This window comes from Lates calcarifer, linkage group LG24 (genome assembly GCF_001640805.2).
Source record: "Lates calcarifer isolate ASB-BC8 linkage group LG24, TLL_Latcal_v3, whole genome shotgun sequence".
Classification (NCBI taxonomy): Eukaryota; Metazoa; Chordata; class Actinopteri; family Centropomidae; genus Lates; species Lates calcarifer.
In genome coordinates this window covers 17,057,710-17,078,600 of record NC_066856.1, presented here as the reverse complement: position 1 = coordinate 17,078,600, position 20,891 = coordinate 17,057,710, and the positions used below count along the sequence as shown (strand labels likewise).

Genomic DNA, 20,891 nt, shown 5'->3' with positions numbered 1-20,891 from the left:
TTTTATTTTTGATGATTTAGGTGCATTTTGCTGATGATACACATGTGCTTTTACTTTAGTGAGATTTTGAATGCATGGATTTTACTTTATTTGAGTCTTTTTATCTGCATTTTTACTTAAGGATACTCATTCCACCGCTGGCCAGTTTTGGCATGGGAAACTAGATTGTAGGCTACCATTCACTCAGTCAATACCTGGCACAGCGAAGGTGTCCATCGACATCCACGTGTCCTTCAGCAAGACAGTAAATCTTGACCTGCCCCCTCACTTTCTCCAGTCCTGGGTTCATATTTTAGCATTAATTACAAATGTGATTATAATCTTGGAGGGAAAACCACACAGCAAAGCAAAAATGCAGCAAACCAAAAAGACAGGGAGACAGGTAGAGGGAGTGTAGTGAAACCTACAATGAGTTCAACGCGTGTAATGAGCTCGACATCTCAAGCATTACAAGCTAGTAGCGGTCGGCAATGGTTGAGAAGTGCTGTGTAAGGAAGGAGAAAAGGGTGGATAAAGTTTTGAAGTGGCAGAGCAGGGCTGTGTGGTGGCCCTGTAGGGAGGCTGAGTCAGTGGATGAGCTCTTCATCCCAGTAGGCTTTAGGTCTCATCCACACAGTGTGATGTAAATGTCACCTACAAAAGACTCTGCTGGATGGGTTCCAAAAGCTTGGACTGACATTAAAAAAGAGGACTACTAAGGACTTGGATAAGAGTTCTATATAGATACAGTATATATTGTGTTAAGTTAAAAGGGTAGAGCTAAAACTGCACCAATGAAACAATAGAACAGGGTTTTTACTGTCTTTGCCCTGCAATAATCACTGCACAGGTCTTTATTGAAAACTCTTTATATCTCACAAAGCTCTTGTACACAGTATTATCCCCCAGCATGTTCTCAGGTTGATGAATAGGGACAATACATCACTGTTTGCATTGATTTCAGATCATGTTGGAGTTTTCTGCACCAACAAACACAAAGACAAGACCATGGGTCAATAAATCAACCTCATGTTATATTCATGTACACCTCAACCAGTGTTTTACCTCCTACACCTTACTGTACCACACAGGAGTGTGCAATACAAGGTAGCACATCCAGATATGAGATGCAGATATCTGGCTAGAGAGAACTTTAAACATGAAAGCACATAAATATATTTATTAAATATATTAAGTATAATGTTTAATACTGAGATTCCTAATGGAAAACAAATACCCTAGAATCGTAAGGTCTGGTGTGGGATTATTTTGACATTTTTTAATGATCTAATGGTCCTGTAACTCTGAAAAACAAAAGGTTCCCTCTCCAAAGTCATCATCTACCTTGCTTCTAGAACATTCTAACTGCAAAACACTAATCATTACTTTATAATATTAATACAAATGACAGAAAAGCCCATCAAGTTGCAGCTCTTCACTGGGTCAACTCATTGCTTTTTGAAACTAAAAGATCATGAAAAGACTGAGTAATCTGATGCTAATTCTAGCATACTCCTATCTGGATTTATGTCTGATTATACCTTGTATATTACAAAACTGTGTCATCAGCTCAGATCTGTCCGTGAAAATCTCGAATGCAGCAGAGTATGTTAGCCTCTCAATCAAAAACATGTTCCTGAATTGTTATCTGTGCCCAGATATCCTAGATCATAATTCCCATCAGTAATTAATGCATGGACATTCTAGTATTAAAGCAAAATAAAACTAAATCCTTGTTTTCTGTAGAAACTTCTATCTGCAATCCACAAAATCTAGAAAACCCATTTTTAAAATGTGACAGGATATTCATAATGTATACTTTGAATACATTTTGGGGGTCTGTTATTTTGACCATTAAAAGAGAACTTCTATCCAGGATATGAAAACAGTTCAACAGTTCAAAACAACCCAGTTTGGAGATAGATCCTTACAATCCCAGGGTCATGCATGGACAGTAAACGTAACAACTGATGAGAATGATAGCAAATGAGGGGGAATTCAGAAATGCAAAGGTATTCACAAGAAAGACAGCAGAGTACTGTATGACTGGAGCAAATGCAGCCTCACAAAACAGGCTGTGGACTCACTTTGCTGTTTCAGCACCATGGAGAGCGACAACAGTGGGTAAAGCCTGTCAGTCAGTGTTCAGCACCATGGACAGCGCCACGACACAGCTCGTCCTACCTGGCACCGTTTCAGGAGTGGGGCAGGTGCTCTGAATGGCTAAACTGAACGGGGGTTATAATACCGCCATTATACAAAACCAAGGTGACCCCGATGAAATGTATGAAAAAAAATCCTTCTACAGATCAATCATCTGGGCCAAGCAAACAGTGTGAGTCATACTGTGCAGATTACATTGCAGTTTGACAGTACAACATTTGGTTTAAACACGCAAGATATGACAGTGCACATATTCTGAGCTTGTATGGAGGAAATAAAAACATTAAAAAAGGGGGTCAGCGGATGATTTTTGCATGTCACGATTTATTTTAGTGACATTAAGAATCTCATTTCAAGGTTGATTTAAAACAGGATCGTGACATGATCAGCATCTTAGAATGGCACGTAGTGCCAGAAATACTGACGTGCCATTTGTAAGATTTATTAAGTGACCAGACAGCGCCACTGAGCGTATATATTGCTTTACGAGAGACGTTACTGGGGCGTCATTTATTGACAGACAAGCCAGCCAATTGAGGCAATGACGTACAAGTTTGACAAGTTTGCCTTTAAAAGAGGGAGTTGTAATTAACAGTACAAGAGACTCATTCTTTTCTTGGCCATAAAATCAGTATTTCTTGTCGATAAAAGCGCATTGGTTCAGCTTTAGCTATTTGAAAATGGTCCTAAGCGGACAAAGAGAAGGTGATGACAGCGTAAGTTTCTTACATCCTCGTCCTCGCAGTGCCGACGGTGCTGATGCTGAGGCCGGGGTCGCTGGCTCTCCACCGCCCTCTCCCCATCCGCACCTTGCCCGAGGAGATGGCTCGCCTCTGGAGGGTTGGGGAAGGATTTGTTTGTGTTGATCTTGCCGGTGAATCTCTGATACAATGACGCCATTTCGACTATTTGTCAAAAAAGAAAGAATAACTTGGCCAGTCTGTGTTCTCAATCAATAAATGCAAAAAAAAAAAAAAAAAAAAAAAAAAAAAAGTCCAAGTTAGAGAAGGTCAATAAGTAATGGCTGAAGTAATTCGATTAGACGATGCTCTGGTTCAGTTGGAACAAAAGAAGAAAAATCAGTCCAAGCTGTGTTCAGTATTCACATCACGTACTTTCAGGCTCACTGCTCGGGTCTCACAGATGCTGCAGCGACGCAGTTCCCACACTTTTCCCCAACTTGATGCGAAACTGACACAAAACGAAACGAGTGTGTGGGTCACAGGAGGCTGAATGAAGTACTCGTGATCCGGACCCGAAAGACGGAGGGAACCAGCCTCAGCGATATCCCAGTCTCCCTCTTTCCCTCCCTCGTGGTAGAAAAGAAAAGTGACCGCTGATAAACGTTCGGGGACTAATAGGTCTTTGCCTTACAAGTGAGCACAGACACCCGCTGATGTACCACACAGCTGCGAACAACCCAACGCAACATTAACTGATCAGATATCAAAGATCTGCGGTCAAAACTTATCATGACTTTGCAGATAGAGTGTGCTCAAGTATCCCTGTTAGTTTTTTAATCTTTGCCTCCATTTGGGTCTGTGTGGGTGTCGTGCAGAGAGCAAGAGTGCCCCCATGTGGAGCAAAAGCTGACAGGCATGGCACATTTTCAGGAAGACAGGTTTTGTTCGTGGACCATAAAATCAGAAACTTAATCCATCTGACATTCCACACTGAGATTTTACAGAGATTTCTCCTCCTTTTTTTCAGTTAGTTATACTCACTTGTTGGTTGTTTTCTTCCACCAAGTCCACAAATACAGCAACTTACTGATGGGAGTTTACAATCACAACAATATATGATACACACAGCTGGTTAAAATGAACTTATGTGCATTAAAATGAAGGTGCTGCTTCATTCATGAACTTTCATGCCACCTTATACCAGAATAAAATTGCCTTTTAAAGCTGAAGTTATACTGTACAGTGCAAAGCATGTGAAAACAGCTGCAACTAACAATTAACTCCATTACTGATTAATCTGGTGATTGCTCTCTTCATTAATCAAGTGATTGTTTTGTGTTTTGCTTAAAAATGAGAAAAAACATGTGAAAATGCCCCTTATAATTCTCTGTGTTATCTGAGAAGCTGCAGCTTGGCCTTTTTTGCTCGAAAAATTTCTGCATGTGGAAATTAGCAATGAAAAACTCCAGTTAAATTAGAGTAACAAAATATAAAACCAACTGGTGAATTTGTAAAGCAAGGGACTGAGTCCAGCCTACCAGTCTGATACTACATCACTCAGCTTTATTAGCAGTCAGGACGAGTTGTTTTACACACAACAGATCCAGAATTTGAAATTTGATTTGCTCTCGTATGACCTCCCAGGACACAAGCAGAGCATGCTGGGATTTTAGTGTCACAGAGTAAAAAAAAAAAAAAAAAAAAAAGGCAGAATAACTCATCCACTCATCACAGCCCATGTAACAGACAAGTCACAAGAAAACTTCTCTGAGGGAAGCTTAAAGCCTCATGAAATGCAAACATCCTCCTCCTATACATCCCCAACCTACCTACAGCAAAAACAGCTCACATCTGTTCGGATTTACTTTTCAATTAAGACACCTTCCTAAAAGAAGTCTGCAGGGTGTGTTTTTAATCTAGAAAGATTAAAAACACACCCTGCACTGCATGACTTGATTACTCAGCTGCAAACCCACATACAGATAGTACACTCTCCTGCTCTGCCGCGGCTCTGCAAAAAATATTTTACCATTGATTTCCAAGAAAGGTTTCATAAAAGAAAAAAAAATGCTTCCATGTGTTTCTGCACATCAAATCCATCTCAGACTCTGGCACAGGACCCAGAAATGCAATTCAATTTTCAGGCGCTGTAGTGATGTGATTAGGAAGGAAAAAAAGGCCTGGGTAGCAAGATTTGTCAAGCTGCAGGAAATCCTGAGGGTACTGATGCAGTACATTTTAAGGTGGACTGAATATGTGGAACATCTTCAAACTGGTTATTAATAATGTGGACAAATGAGTGGTAAGATACTTCCTGGACCTGCAAGGGGGTCTGTCTTGCCCACACCTTCTGCAGTTTCACCTTATTAGATCATCCCATCATATCGGTTGAGATCATACACTGATAGCATTAAATATGATTATTTCAAGAGCCTTTGAAGAGTTAAATGCAGCGGGCTGCAACTGGACAGCAGAGGGCAGACCTGTCCCCAGCCAGAATCTTCTTTTTGTGGGGAAGGATTGTCTGATATCAGCTGAGTGGGACATCACAAACCTCCAGGGGACAAAAGAGGCCAGTATTACCTGATATAACCTGATCACAAAACAGAACAAAGGCAGGATTTAGAGCAGCTTCAGTTGCATTAAGTTAATGACAATTCTCACTAAGTTGTCATGTCATCATGCATGAATGCAATGTTCCCCAGTGGGTCCCTGAGGGTGAATCCTGGAAAGCAGTGACATGGAACTGCTCCAGTATTCAGCTTATTTTCCCCTTTTCTGCACTAATGGCTTTTCATGATGTAAAAAAAGCCATTTAAGGTGAAACCAAAGAGCTGCAAACACAATAACAACAACTCCTAACACTCACAGATTCTCAATTCAGCAGCTAAATTTTAAACAGACACAAAATTTTCCAAAACAGAACAAACACTGGCACCTAGTGGATAAATGCGGCTGCATTTATGGATATTTATTTCTGAATAAATGGCAAACTGCGCTGGTAAAAAAAAAAAAAAAAATTCAATGCTGCAGTTTAGTTTTGTCTTCATGCAAAAATTGTAAGCACACCCATTAAGTCACATGTGCCAGCGCATCCCCTTCTGTCACCCCACCACCATGATTTATGATGGATGGTTTCCCATTTCATGCTACTGTGCAGGAGCTGTACTTATCAAGCCAGATTCTCTCCCTGGACTGGAACTACTCTGGAGGGCTGCACTCACTAAATCCTTTTCCTCCATCATAAAAATGAAGGTGGTGTCGAAGCAGCTGCCACAGTAAGGTGGCACAGGGAGTTGTCGGGTCACTGTCCACACAGTATTTTCAAAAGCTGTGTCGTTGCCAGCGCATTTTAAGCTGTGGGACTGCCAGACAGCAATTAATGTGTCCAGAGGGAGGCGGTCAATCATCCTGACAAGCTTTAAGTAACATGAATTAAACAAGAGGATCAATATCTTTGATGCTGGATAGTGTGATAAAAATGCACAAGATTTTAAAAGATTGTGATTTAAAGGGCAGTTTCTCCTAATTACAGCAAAAAAATACTGTTTTTCTCCCCCTGTTTATTCCATGTTTTTCTGCTTGTCCTGATTCTTTGAAGCTATATGATGCTTACACAGTGAAATATTCAAACATAAGAAACATGACAATGGCTGAAGTTCTTGGTAAGTAAACAGCTGTTGATGCTAATAATGACTATGTATTGATAGCAAAAGCTTACATAATTATAGCACCTCTTAGCTTATATTATACTTAGTTATTCTTACTGTATTTTTATACTTGCACCAGGACCAGAGTAACCTATTTCGTTCACCTCATGTTCACATGTGTTGGAATGACAATAAAGCTCCTTGAATCCTTTAAACCAAACCTAGCTGCAATTGTAATTTGAGTGAACTGACCCTTTAAATTGAATTTAAAAAAGAAGAAAGAACAGAAAGCCTTCAATCAACAAAAGTCATATAGTGTTCAGTCACTAACTGCATTGACACATATGGCACTTTAGTCCACGTGGCAAACTTGAAACAAGAGGAGAAGTGTGAAGGACTAAACTGTATATGTGAGGTATAAGACAAGTTTGACCTTGTCAAAAGAGAAGAAAATCCCCCTCTTGAAGCTGTGATGGGAGCAGGCGTTCGCAGCGGGCGCAAAGGTTCAGGTGAGAGAGAGAGAAAAGAGAGAGCGCAAGAACTCATGAATTTATACTGTGGTGTCACATTCCTCTGTTGCAGTCCATTTCTCACTGAGAATACTGTCATAAACCTCCACCTTCAATCCCGAGCTTCACAGAGGGAGGATCAATCTGGCCATTACCCAGGATATTTGGGTCTGTTGGGCCTCTACTTTATGACAAGAGAACCCAATTTGCAACCGTGGTCGTTTTACACACCCTTACATCTGTCCCTAAGTATCGCCAAGATGTTGCAGTGGCAGTTCAAAATGTGGTAGGGTATAAGTCTGGCTGATTTAAAGGCTTCTTAGTGGGTACTTGCATTCTCAGGGAGGGACCAGGCTAAGTTTCAGCTTTAGATTAAAAACCTTTTTGCTTCTTCTGTGTGTGTGTGTGTGTGTGTGTGTGTTTGTGGCCGCTGGCTAGAGGCTTGTTTTGAATGACAGGGGGAGATTGAAGGTGCTGGAGCCTGACGCTGTTGGACTTAAAATTAAATGGCCAAATTAATAGGTGCTGTCACTTGCTGCTGTGAAACCACCTACTTGTCTCAACACCAATCTGACGACAGCACCTTTTTTTTTGATTGACACCTCCATCTGCCCAATGCCACGGCACCAATCCCTCATGACGATTCAAAGAGTTACAAAAGAGCCAAATCTCAGAAATGACAAATAGCAAGAGGAGGGAAGGAGTTTTGACAAATCATATTTTGCTCATTCTGCAGTTTTATGATGTGTCTATATCAGCTGTGGAATTCTCTGGCAAAGTGACATGAAGCATGGCAAATTGAGTCCCAATCCTATTTGAAATGGGCAAGATAGAGTCCAGAGGAAATTTAGAGGGACAGAGTGAGCAGGAAGGAGGGCTGAAGGGGAGAAATAGAAAAAAGCGGGCGTGAGCCGTAACGGTGGGTGTAACATCGAGCACATATAAAGTGTAAGAGGCACAAAGGTAATTTGCAGATACGAGGCTGGGAGGAGGAAAGGAGAAAAAAATGCATTTCAGTTATCTCATGCTTCTCTGTTGACTTGGATCCCATTTCCCAGACAGGGCCAGCAGAATAATTTCACGTATGGTGGAGATGGTGGTCCAAGTAGAAAAAAAAAACTCTGTTTGCTGAGGGTTGATTTGTCATTCTGGCGCTTCAGCAATAACCCAACAAATCCAGTAGCACTGAAAAAGAGACTGAAAAAAACATGTGAAAAGGACTAAGTTGAAAAGGACTAGCTACTGTGTGAGGTTGGTGTGCAATATGCTTTGGGTGAATCTACGCTTGCTTTTTAGAGGAGTCCCATGAATCCACACCATTATTCTTAACAACTATGATTTAACAAAAACTCTCTATTTCTTCTACTCATAACACAGTTTCCGTCTTTTGTTTCCCCTCAAGAAACTACTGCAATCATCTTATTTTACATGGTATAATATATATATTTAATTTGTCCAGTACTTTGATTTATGACCAAATACCTACACAACTAATGATACTGTCATTATCCTCAGCTGTACCTTCTGTTTACTGCTACTTAGAAAGTGTTAAAGGATAACTCTTTGAAACTGGGCTTAATTTTCCCATGTTTTGGGGTATAAATGATTGATAGGGACAATAATCTTTGGAATCGGTGCAGTATTGAGCAAGAACAGTGTACCCGGCCACCGCTATCAGCTGCTGCAATGTAATCCGATGCCCATTTGTCCACTAAAGTGCTTGTTTTGTCACTGACAGGCTCAGATTGTTATTTTAAGTGTCTGACAGCATTATGAATAGGATTCCTACAGAGATAGAGCTTTTTATTAAAGGGTAAGAATCTTTTTGTTTATGAATAAACATATATATCACTACCAGACTCCAGTGACAAAAACAGTGATGTCAACATGGATTGTTATGAAATTTGATACAGATGATACACATTCTTGTTATCCTCAGAATTAATTGGAATAACTTTGATAATCCTTATTCCTGTCGTGCCACCATATACAAATTGATATTTTATACACTTTAACGCCAAATTCAGCCTCATATATTTAGTATCTTGGCAATTTCTACTTGAATTTAAATTAATGTTTTGTGGGTTTCAACAATGGTTGGCTGCTTACCATGAGCCCACAAGTGGGCCACTGCTTATTATGGGGTTTTAATACCGCACCAGTCCAGAAAAGCATTAAAAAACAGTAAGAATTCAGGCGTCTGGCTGCAGCTCCCTTCACTTATTACTCTATCGTTTTTCTTGTTGTTTTGCTGCAAGCACTGCTGACTGCAGCACAGCGCACACACACTCCCAGCCCTCTGTTTATTTGTACCTCCAGATGTCCTCAAATTATAACTGTGAGAGGTTTACAGAAGGCAAGACCAGGGTGGGAAAAGGGGAAGAAAAGTGGAGGGAAGGGTGCAGAGGACTAGAAATAAATGAATGGTGTGAAAAAGAAAGAAGGTGTGCGAAAGAAAAGGAGCGGGATGAATGAAAAGTTAAGATAAATTCGGTTCACGTGGGCTGCTGGCATTTAAACTTGCCACATGCACAGTAAACACGCGCGCGCGCACACACACACACACACACACACACCATGAGTCGATGATTGTGAAAAAGCTTTGTTATTACTACAACAACCTGCTGTCATTATCTGATAGCTTTTTAATTTGTTTTTACTAGAGGATTTCAGTCACAAGTTTGACTCGAGGCCAAGTGAACTGGCTGGAAAGCGTTAGCCAGGGCTTCAATTAGCACACAAAAAAAAAAAAAAATCAATGCATTCAATTCCACATTAGTCATTTCTCCACTCAGCTTTTTTTTTTCCTTTCTTTTTTTTTTGATATTCTGGCTTGGAAAGTGAAAAGGTTGTGTGAATGACTGGGGAAAAAAATAGAAAACTGTGGGTTTAAAGTAATTATTGATTTATTCAGGGAGAAGTAGGACTTAAATGCCATAGAGGAGCTACGCCAGAGACAAATGTCCACAGAGAAAATCACTTATTCATATTTTAGCCTTTGCTGTGTGTTGCAGTCAATCATCTGTCATTTCAAAAAGAATCAATATTGAATCTAGCTTTTTTTGTAACATATACCGACATTTTTACAGAACTAATCCGTCTCATAGCACACATAGCATATTTCTTCATGCTGGAGAGAAACCTGAGTGGAATTTGTGCCTTAAACCAATTCAAGCCTTTTTCCAACAACATTTGTATTAAGATGTCATTAAAACACATTCCCTGCACTCATCCTCCTGTGTCTTACTTAGCAAGTTAGGCATGTCTAGTCTTTAAAGTGAGGACTTTCCATTGGGGATAATAGTTCATGAGCTGGAAACCATTTTAATGTAACAGAGCGAATTAGACACATTAGCTGGGAAATGAGACATCTTAACATAGACTAGTGATGTGTGCTGTCTGCCTGGGGTGTGGGGGTATGGGGGGAGCTTTGTATTAAAACCTGACACATCAAAACCCTGAAAAAGGCCTGACTGCCACCACTGGGCTGTAAATCATCTGATCTGCATGTATCAAAAGGGCTGACCCCCAGGCTCTGGGACACAAGGGAGGAGAGCACTGGATCCAGTACATCACTGTTAAAAGTGCACTGGTGGTGACTATAGCTGATGAAAACATTGTGCACTGAGGCCAAGGAGATTCAAACTGAATGAGGACAGAGGACTGGGAGGCTGAGATGTGCCAAGATATTAAGGAGAATGAAGTGTGAAGGCAAAGACTGAACGAAAAAATAATAACCCTCTCCCTTACTCACGGTGTCAATCCTGATCACTTGAGCCAGATGATTACATAGACTGTGAATATGAAAATCAGTGATTACCAATAAGTAGAATGAATTTAAAAAACCCATGAAGCCTGTTGCCTGCATTAAAGCTAACATTCATAACTTTCTTAACATTGCCTCGCTGGAGCTCTACAAGAAACATTATTTCAGAGGTTGTGTAAAAGCCTGGTGTCTGTTTAAAGGAGCCAAGGAAAACGCAAAGCTTCTGTTTCAAAAAGACTTTAACGTTATTGCCAGCAAGGACAGGAAGGAACAATTTAAGTTTCTCAACAGCAAAAATGATGTTGTCTACAGCTTAAGTAAATAGAAATATAATGGATACAGCCTTTAACTAAGGGTTTAACTATTCTTCAAATGGTTCATACCTCGTGAATGCTACCCTTTTTTTTTTGTTTTCTTTTTTACTGCATGCAGTGGCGGTTCTGCCTTCCCATACCGTGATACAAGTTTGAATCATTGTTTTGGTTTCAGAACAGTAACACTCACGCCTTAAACTTGAGATTCTCCGGTCAATCCCACATGCAATTGCTACTAGAAGAAGCCTTTCAGATGAGAGGTGAAACATCTTCAAGAACCCCAAGCAAGTTCAGTTGCCTTCGATTTAGAACCATGACCTGTATGACTGGGAATCTTCACAAACATATTGTTAGTTGTCATTTTCAGGAATTTCAAAAATGACAACTGACACCTTCTTCAGATTTTCGTACTTGTTACACACCTTGAAAATGTGTGTGAACATGCAACATGTGCAACTTAATTGTGAGCTCTAGCTTGTTTGTTTACTTGTACGCCCTGACAACCTTTTTTAGTTAATTAAGACTACACCTCCCTTCCCCTGCTTACATAACGTGATCAGAGCATGTGAGACATCCCCACACTTCAAGAAACGACATTAAAATGTGTCTAAAAATGCAAATGTATTTGGTGAGTGCTGCACATGTTACTGTTATTGTACCTACAGTGCTTTAATCTTATATATTATTCACACTCTGCATTGCATTAATTGCACTGGGGTCACATTTTGATATATGTATTGATAATGCCTCTAGGCATTTAGTTGCTGCAGGGATTAAACTGTTGAATTTCTCTTACAGAATTTGGAGAGCCTCTGCACAACCCTGAAACTTCAAATTTTTGTCATATATCCTCCCAAGTAATATGAAACTCGCATAATTCCCAAAACAAGCCACTGCAGCCAAGGCCACTTGACAAGTGTGTTGCAGCAGAGTACATTTCATCCTCCCAACAAGCAAACACAAGCACTAAAAGAGTCACTTCTGGCCTGAGCCACGTTCTGTCAGACCCGCTGATGTGACAAAACTTTGATGGGCTTCCACGGGTTCAAATAAGGGGGCAGAATAAGAAAATAAAGAAGATAAACAGATGAGAGGAGGGAGGCTGATTTAATGAGACAGGTGGAGAGTCTGATTTAACTTCCACCTTCACCCAGGAGCCTTGAGAGATGGTGAGTGAGTTATGAAGGAGAGCCCCGGGGGCAGCGCTAGCCCATCAACACAGCAGTCCTCCTGTCATTGTATCAGGACAATATAACTCTCACAGCCCAGTGGCCCGACCCGCCTGGCTATTCATGTCCTCTGACAGGACAAATGCACACTTAAGACTGCCGATCATAATTAATATTTCCATCAGAATGAGAGTCATGCCTCGAAATACGGATTTTTTAACTGATTATTACTGAGTAAGACACAACAAAAACTGGCAACAATTCAGCTAAAATGTGACAAAACAGCAGGAATACAAGTCTGTTTAGAGTGAATTAGCATCATGCAAATCACATGGGCCTAATAGCCCTAATAAGAGACATGGCTCACAAACACCAAGCTGCAGTCACAGCCAAAGATCCGACTCAACAGTTCTTTAGTATGCACACTACAGTATGAGTGCAGCTTCATCCTTACCATTTTGGAGGTGGTGGTATCGATCTGCTGGGTGGCGATTAGCATTGACATGACTGAAGTGACAGCAAAAAGCTTCCCCAACACTCTCTTCTTCTCCTCTCCTGTTCCTCAATACAGAAAAGTCCTCTGGACAAGTGCCGAATGAGTGGGAGGCTTCAACCAAAGTGGGAGGATTAACAGAGACCCGAGCTTGAGACCCCCCGTCAGCTGACTGGCACTCTCCAAGCACGCTTCCACGTTAGCCAATCAGTCACATAACGTCAGGGATTCGGTCTAACGCACTGTGGTCCATTCGCCAGGATGGGCTCTTTGGAAATGTGTGCTCCCCGACTTCACTTGCTCTGGCTGTCTCCCCCACCCCACCCCCTTGCTCCCCTGTTTCCTCCACGCCGCTCTGCCTATCCCTCTTTGACTTTTCACAGCCTCTCGATCTTTCTCATTGACTCTGCTCCCTTATTGGGTTTATCTGTCTTTGTCTCCCCAAGACAAGTCGTCTTCTCTAACTCTCACTTGTAGTAGCTGCAGACAGTGTGTGTTTGGTTATTCTCTCTCTCCCCTGATTCATTCTCAGTCTTGTCCCTACCTTTATCCCTCCCTGCTAAGCTCTTCCCCACAAGAGGCTGGGTGTGTTTTTTTTTCTTTTCTTTTCTTTTTTTTGGCGGGTTCAGCACCTGAACTGAACTGAAGGTTTTAAACGTAATCTGTCAGGCTTGGCCATGGGAGAGTCATCTGCCAGCGAACGCAGCCAAAACAGCGTTCTTTACATCTCCATCACAGCTTTAGTGAGGCAAAGGTGTGTGTATGTGTGTGTGCCTGCTTAGAGTTGGCAGGTGGGCAAAGAGACAGAGAGAGACAGAAGAAGGGAGGGTGAGGGAAAACAGAATAACAGACGGGAAACAAAAATGTCCATGCTGATAACAGAAATGCTACAGAATGCACTGAACAGAAGCAACTAAATGTATAAAAGTTGTTATATGATGTTTGCATGACTACAGTCATCAGATACTGAATATGTCTATGATGTAACTTACACTAGAGTTTGTGTTTTTGTAGGTTTCTGACTGAAAGAGGTGTCTACTGCTGTCTACCAATCTGCAATACAATTTAATCAGCCCCTGTGATGGGCTGTAATAAAGTGGTGGTGATATATTCATGCCATGAATCGCATATCGTAAATTACCCCCACCTCTCTGGGAGATTGGTCCTGGGCACGATGCAGGACTGCTAAATTTATGTAGCGTTTATAGCTACAGCGTGGTGAGCCAAAGTGCCAAAATGGAACGACCAGTTGTATGCTAACCTAACACTAGCCAGGCCAGCAGCTAGTAAATGAGAAACAATGAGTCCACAAGAGTGGCACTGGGCTGGGATTGAAAATGGTTTAACGCAGGGCAGCACAAACTTTTGTGATAAGAAAATTCTGGAAGTTTTCTATCAACTTTAATTTGCTTGGTCAATATTGGGCCAACTCTGCAAACTTTCAAGGGTGATTTCATTTAGTCTAGAAAAGACCAGGGACAACAAACTGGCTGCTACTGATGAACACCCATTGTGAGGCTGACAGAAATGCAAGTTACCCCCACCTTTTTGTTGCAACAGAGACAAGCAATTCATGTAGCCATGGTGTGGGCTGGAAAGCTCATTCAGGTAAGTAAAATATATTCTCAAATAAAATATGTTACTCAAGTAACAGCCAGGGGTGTCGTCTGTTGGAGCAATTAAAAGGCCTCCATGTGCCTAAAACAAAGTGCTTGTCTGAATAGTGTCTAAATCCAGGGAGGCACAAATCATCTTCTCTCTCCTGATATTAAGTCCAATACCTAAATAAACCTAATAAAGAGTACTGATCCAATGCCAATGGCCTCTTTTGTCCAAATTTAAAATCTGTATACCACCCTGTAGTGAAGTCATAGCCATGGCACTAAGGTAGTGATTCCCAAGGCAGAATCACAGAAGTATTACATCCAGTAACTTTTGCAGCTTTTTAAAACAGAAAACTTGACATGACATCATCCAGGTATTTCCCTAACCCTAACCACAGTGCATTTTTGCCTAATAATATAGGTCCAGGAGAAAGGGTTGCATTTTACATGTACACACAAAACACTACAATGGCTTTCATGAAAAATTTGGCCTGATTTACATTGCATATATCTGCAGAAATACTGCTCTTTTACACTGATTCAAGATCACTCAACTTTTTATTTCATGATTTAAGCTACTGTTAATGACACTCAATACTTCATACAGATGTTTCACCATAAAAGAAGGACTGGGAGTAAGGGAGAAACAATGCACCTGGAATTGCTGGAGGGCTTCTAATGTAAGACTGTGGAGGGGACTGGAAGAAGTGTTTTGTTTGTATTACCATCAAAAGCAGCAACAGCAACCTAACTGTAGGACCAGTCTGTAAAACATGAAGGCATCTTATTAAAATATGATCCAATAGACATAAACAAGGGAAAACTGGATAAAAAAGCCTCAAACAAAAGCTTGGTTTTCTATTCAGCTGAGGCAAATAAAGGTATAGGGATTTATAGTAAATACATTATGGTCATTCAGGTATGGAACCTACAGTAAGTTCAGCAATATCTCAGAGACATTTCAGGAAATCATGTTGTAAAAACTCAGCAGGTCCATCTGGCCCACCTAGAGACCTGGTTCAGGTGCTGGACGAGCATTTTTCACCTTGACGTCAGATGTTTCACTCTGTTTCACACAGTGGGCCACTGCTGCCACCACAGAGAGAGGCATTCATTCATCCTACATAAAGCACAGTCCTACTTGGGTTTAAATTGCTTGTATTTTATAGTTTACAGACTCAACAGACCATGTGATTAGTTGCATTCCAATCATGAAAGCGATAGTAGGAAAATTAACTAGGGTGGATTGATTTCCTGGTTGGATTGCCTGGTGTTTTTGACAATGAATAAACAGATCATGTAATAAACTGTATCAAGTGTGTATCAAATTCAGTCCAAAACCTTTCAGAAAAAAGGTTAATACAAAATTTCTACCATATTCTTCATGTGTTTCTGTTTGAATTCAATCAGAGATAAACACATGAATCATTATGTTTGCACTGTTGCCCATTGTGACTGTGCTAATAGTGTACGTTATTAGTTCAGTTTATAGGATCAATTTTAGTGTCTGTGCAAGTGCATGTGACAAACAGAAAATGCAATCAAAATACTTCAACATATACCTCATTAAATATTAAAAACAATAGAGGGTAAGCAACAGAGCGACAAATATGCAGTTAGTGGAGTGTCCATGGTTGACAGAATATCAAACACAAGCCTGATATTGTGTCTGGGCTCTTAACTAATACCTGGATAAGGACACGGTTCTCCACCCCAACCCTTTAAAACCATTTATTCCATTATTGAGCACTGACTTTTCAATTCCCCCAGATCACGAGAAGGGAGCGACGAGACAAAATGAAAAAAAATCCCTGAGGTCTGGAGAAGCACTGAAGGCAATTCCAACATATTGTCTACAAGGATGAGGCTGGATGGAGCCAGAGACAAGCAGGTAAGACTGGAATCACTGAAAATTTAAATCACAATCAGATTTTCAGAAGGTGAAACGAGTAAAAACCAGTGAGGAAAAAAACACAGGCCTCTGAGAATTCTATTAAGAGGGCAAAAATACTCAACTGGCAAATTGAATCCGAGCATCATTTGGTGCGAAAACAGGAAGCAAAACATATTGTAATAAGTAATAGTATGAAATAAGCAATAAGTAATAGTGATGAAAAATGACCATGATGTAGTACAAATCCATTTCAGAATAGCTTTCCATTTTTTTGATTAGCAAGCAGTTCAGCATTTCGCTAATTTAATCTGGCCTCTGAATTGAATTTGTATTACAGCCATAGTTAATAACTTGACATTCAGCGTATGACTCTGTGCTATTTAGATAAGTGATGGGCCTTCTTTGAACACCCACATGCTTCTATGCCAAATTGCCCCATTGCTCATAATAAAACCTGTGTCTAAAAGACTCTGTGCTGTTATATTTTATTGGAATTGTTATTAATAGGACTATCAGAATGTAAAGCCAACACCATATGTGGAGATACCATAGTGCAAAGGAAGAATCATCTTTGGGGAGGATTTGAGATGAAGGAAGTCTGAAATGATATTCATGCTACGGCTTGTGAATAAAAGATGAAAGTTTTGACTTAGCTCCAAGTTTCCTCTCTCTTGTGGCTCATCTCAATTACTATAGAGGCGGTTTAGAGGAGAACAGAGTCAGTAAGTACACTCTAAAGAGGAGACGATGTGGAACCCTCGAGGAAATTTCTCATTTTTAATACATGGAGGGCAGTGACTGACGCTTCACAAAGAGACAAAAATCCCTAAACACCGTGACATCACAATATGGTGAAGCTCAACCTACATTTTCCACTGTGCTGAGAGTTAAAATACAGCCCCAGTCTCATGAAACACCTCAATCAGTCATGGCTGGAGAGCAATAACCTCAAAGCAGATAAAGCTTTGGACACTCCTGCTCTCATCTTTAAAGGGAGAAAGAAACAATTCTGTCTTTCATTCATGTGATCACTTTAGTTTCGATGCAGCAGTACAGATTAAACTTATTTGTAATTCTTTTTTGTGCTCACACAAGGTTTGTTGCTTTTCTGTGCCTGTACTGCTCAGAATATGCATGGTCTACCCCTATAGTAGAACCTTAGTAGAACCAGAAAATGGCTAAATTCTGTCTCCTCATGCCTTGAAATAAAGAATTTACAAAAGTAGACTGGGATTAGCCTCAGACATACATCTCTTTTATCGCGGTGGTAGGCAATGTAACAAACAAAAGTTTTAAATTGCAGCAAACTTCGATTTCTCTCTGATTGCTCACAGTAAGAAAATGTCTTCACAAATCAACCAATCAACCTCAGTTTGTCAAAGAAAATCTTCAGTAGTAGATTAAGCTCCTTTTAAGCAATGAAAAGCTGAGTAGTGACAAAATATTCATTTGATGAGAAGTCTGCAGAGAGAGATTTACTTCACTCAATACTGCATTCAACTAAACAATCTGCCTTGGACAGTACAGATGAGGGACAATGTTCCTTTTGACTAATTGCCTTTTAAGCTGACTTCTGTCTGACACAAAAGGGCAAAGTAATTCACTGACCCCAACAAACAACTCGACCACTCACTCAGCTGAGAGGATGCTTTAACCAAAATGCTGAGACATTAATCCAAGGCACCTCCTCCATTAGCCTCAGCTTGTCAGAAGTGAAACTGGAGCGAGAAAAGGCCACTTCACTGGTATATAGTTAATTTCATGCCATGCTGAAGAGAGACAGGGATGGGCAGAGACTAAATGCTTTAGGTCGAGGACTTTACAGCACTCATAAATACTCATCTATTAGTTTTGGAATTTAATTCCTCCTTCCACCCTCAGTGGAGTTTGGTTTGAATAGGAGGGATGAGTCCAAGGTCAGAACCACTCCTCTGTCTGATCATTGATCTGAACACCGGGCCAATGCAGCAGCACATGATTGATGGCAGCCTCAGCCAATCAGGTACTACAGGCAGTAGCAGCCAATATGATGACAGATGGAGGAGCATGTGCACTGGGTTTAATAATGTAAAGGCTCATCATACAGCGACTCAAGGTAAATGACAGCAGGACCAGTAGGGGAAATGTAATTTCCCACAGCAGTGTCAGGCACTACCTGCTGATGTGGTTTCCTGCATCTGCTCTTCCTCCACATCAGATCTGTTGTGAGCTGGACAGATAAATGGACTTCATCCAAATTTAAAGAGGATTAAAAACAAGAGCTAAGTAAAAAAAGTAAAGTTTGTTCAGAGTTTGAAGACTTGAGCAGAAGTTGATGACTTACTTCTAATACTTTGCATGTGTTGACTACTACACCGTCTACTGGTTAGCAGTCCGTAGCTTGTTGTTAATGCTGTTTTTTAGCCAGTGTCTGACTTTTTCTTTCTTTCTCTTGATGTATTTTCTCCCATTAAAACTCTCTCTCTGTGTTGAATTCAACAAAGAGGCGTGCCTTACTATGAATAATAATGCACCAAACTTCCTCTGCAGAATGATCAAATATAATACAATATGATGTAAACTATATTGTGGACATAATTATTTTGAACCCCTTAACGTGAAGATTCCAAATTTTCTGCAAAAACTTTGCTCCCTTGATCGAAAAAAATTAAGACATGATCCAGGTCACCATATTGCTGCCTGCAGGTATAATTTAATTTGGATTCTGTCGCCCTGTGACCGTGACCTTTATATCATAAACCCTCAGAACCTTTCAGGGCTATCTTCTGGCCAACAGCAGCACAATGGCTATCAATCCTGGAAGGAGAGCTACAACTCCTGGGGCTGGAAAATAAGAAAAGGAAAATTCCATCCTCAGATACTGTCGCTCTTATAAGAGTCATGACAGCTTTTGTTTTTCTTTTGGTGATTCCACTTTCCCTCAACTAGTCTCACCTACCTATACCTCAGCTGTTGTTTTCCAGGTGACAACTCTTTGCATTCAGATTGGTAGGAGAGCAATAAGTCAACCAGAGCATTACCAGTTGAGGAAAAAACAAATCACTTACTACAACTATTTACTTGAAATGCATCGTGCAGCTTGTTGTTTTAAAGAATTATGACCTCTTCAAGCTGTAGGAGGAATTTCTATTATTACTCTGTGCTCATACAAAAGAACAATTTACTTCTAATCTCTGAGTTGTACAAACTGCTAAGTCTAGAGAGAGGCATATTGCTCTTTAAATCTGTAGGACTGACACACATTCTGATTTGTTCAAGTAAAAATACCTCTATGTGATGAGTCATCATTTAGATTTGGCTTGTTCTCTTAGGAAAAACTTCCTGTCAGTACAGAAAACAAAGAGGTCTCACTAGCAGCTGTGTTCTTGTGTTTTTAGGCAGACTTTTCCTTTAAAAATGTGACTACTTCTACATTTTTACTGATTAAGTGTGCTTTAGGCAATTGGCTGGAAGTTAAGCAATGTCAAAACTTCACAGTTGAGCGTTCGAGTATACAGAAAGTGTTGACGTAGCATATCAGATGTGGCTCCGCTCTGCGGGTTCGATCCTGAGGACCACTGGGGCGAAGGATAAAGAGATATTGTGTGAGCAGCCGGCAGATAGCACCGCCAAACCTCTGAGATCTCAACCACTGCACCGCTGACAGGTACAAGTGGGGGAACAGAATGGGTGTGGAGTGGTGGGGGTGGAGTGGTTGGAGGTGCTGCCAGTCAACCATCCCCTTGTTTTCTTGTAGATGGGTCCAATGTCTCCCCCACATTCTGATTGCATTCCCCATGCTTTCCCCAGAGATTAGGAGAAGGAGTGGGAGAGGGTACACAAACGGGGATACGCTATGGTGGACAAAGAAATAGCACATCCCTCTATCTCCTCTCCTCCTCCGCCCCCTCTTCTGTGTGCACAGTGCCATAAGCACCATGGGGATATTGAGACAGACATATCCCTCCTAGATGAAAGGGGCATTTCAGTCGCACAGGCCCCAAAGGTAAACGTGGTCTGAGTTAGCAAGCAGCTCCTCGTTTATTGTTGAGCAGAAGAGAGAGACTCCAAGGCACCATAACACCACCGAAAGCAATAAAGGGCAACTGCTCTGTTCACACTTCTGACAAGCTATTTGTGGCTCTACCAGGCCATAAAGACATATGCTTATTTGCCATTGTTTGTGAAGCCCAAACAAAGTTTGTCCCTGTAGAGGATACTGTGGTTTCCCTCCATCTATTTTCTTTCATGATGCCGCAGCAGCAAGCATTTCATTTGCAGATATGAAGGCCTGACGCTGCTCTCGCCTTATTGTTCATTATGTGTGCAAGCGATTATGCATGAGACAAACCTGACAGGTTGAAATCTTTCTCTTCACTCCCTGGAGGTTTGCATGACAGCACCGAGAGATCTTCAGTATTTTGTTAAAGCCAATATCATGCACAGTGTAAGCTGCAATAAACAAGGCAAATATTTGCAAGATCCTATATAGAAGATTCTTTATCCTGCATTCATTAACCATTCCCCCGCTTTCAACCTCTCTCTTTTGATAAGAACTGAATAAACACACTGCAGAAATAATACTCCAGAGTTCTGACATGATCCCTCACTCCAGGTGTCACCATATCTCAATAATAAATACACACAATAAAGTGAAGGCATACAGCTCCTTCCCGATGGTAACAGAG

General features: G+C 40.8%; 1 protein-coding gene across 4 annotated transcripts in view; it reads right to left on the bottom strand.

The window, feature by feature from the left end:
* Positions 1 to 20,891, bottom strand: part of LOC108885088 (dipeptidyl aminopeptidase-like protein 6) — a 178,952-nt gene that overhangs the window by 123,089 nt on the left and 34,972 nt on the right. Inside the window, exon 1 of one of the 4 annotated variants that reach the window (XM_018679280.2) lies at positions 12,688 to 13,046. The exons of 2 other annotated variants lie outside the window; for them this stretch is intronic. In XM_018679280.2, the coding sequence (XP_018534796.1) occupies positions 12,688 to 12,738 (51 nt within the window). In that variant the 5' untranslated portion in view covers positions 12,739 to 13,046. Of the gene's footprint in view, positions 1 to 2,871; positions 3,693 to 12,687; positions 13,047 to 20,891 lie in introns of those variants that run through there. One more of the 4 variants, XM_018679276.2, reaches the window with a different exon arrangement.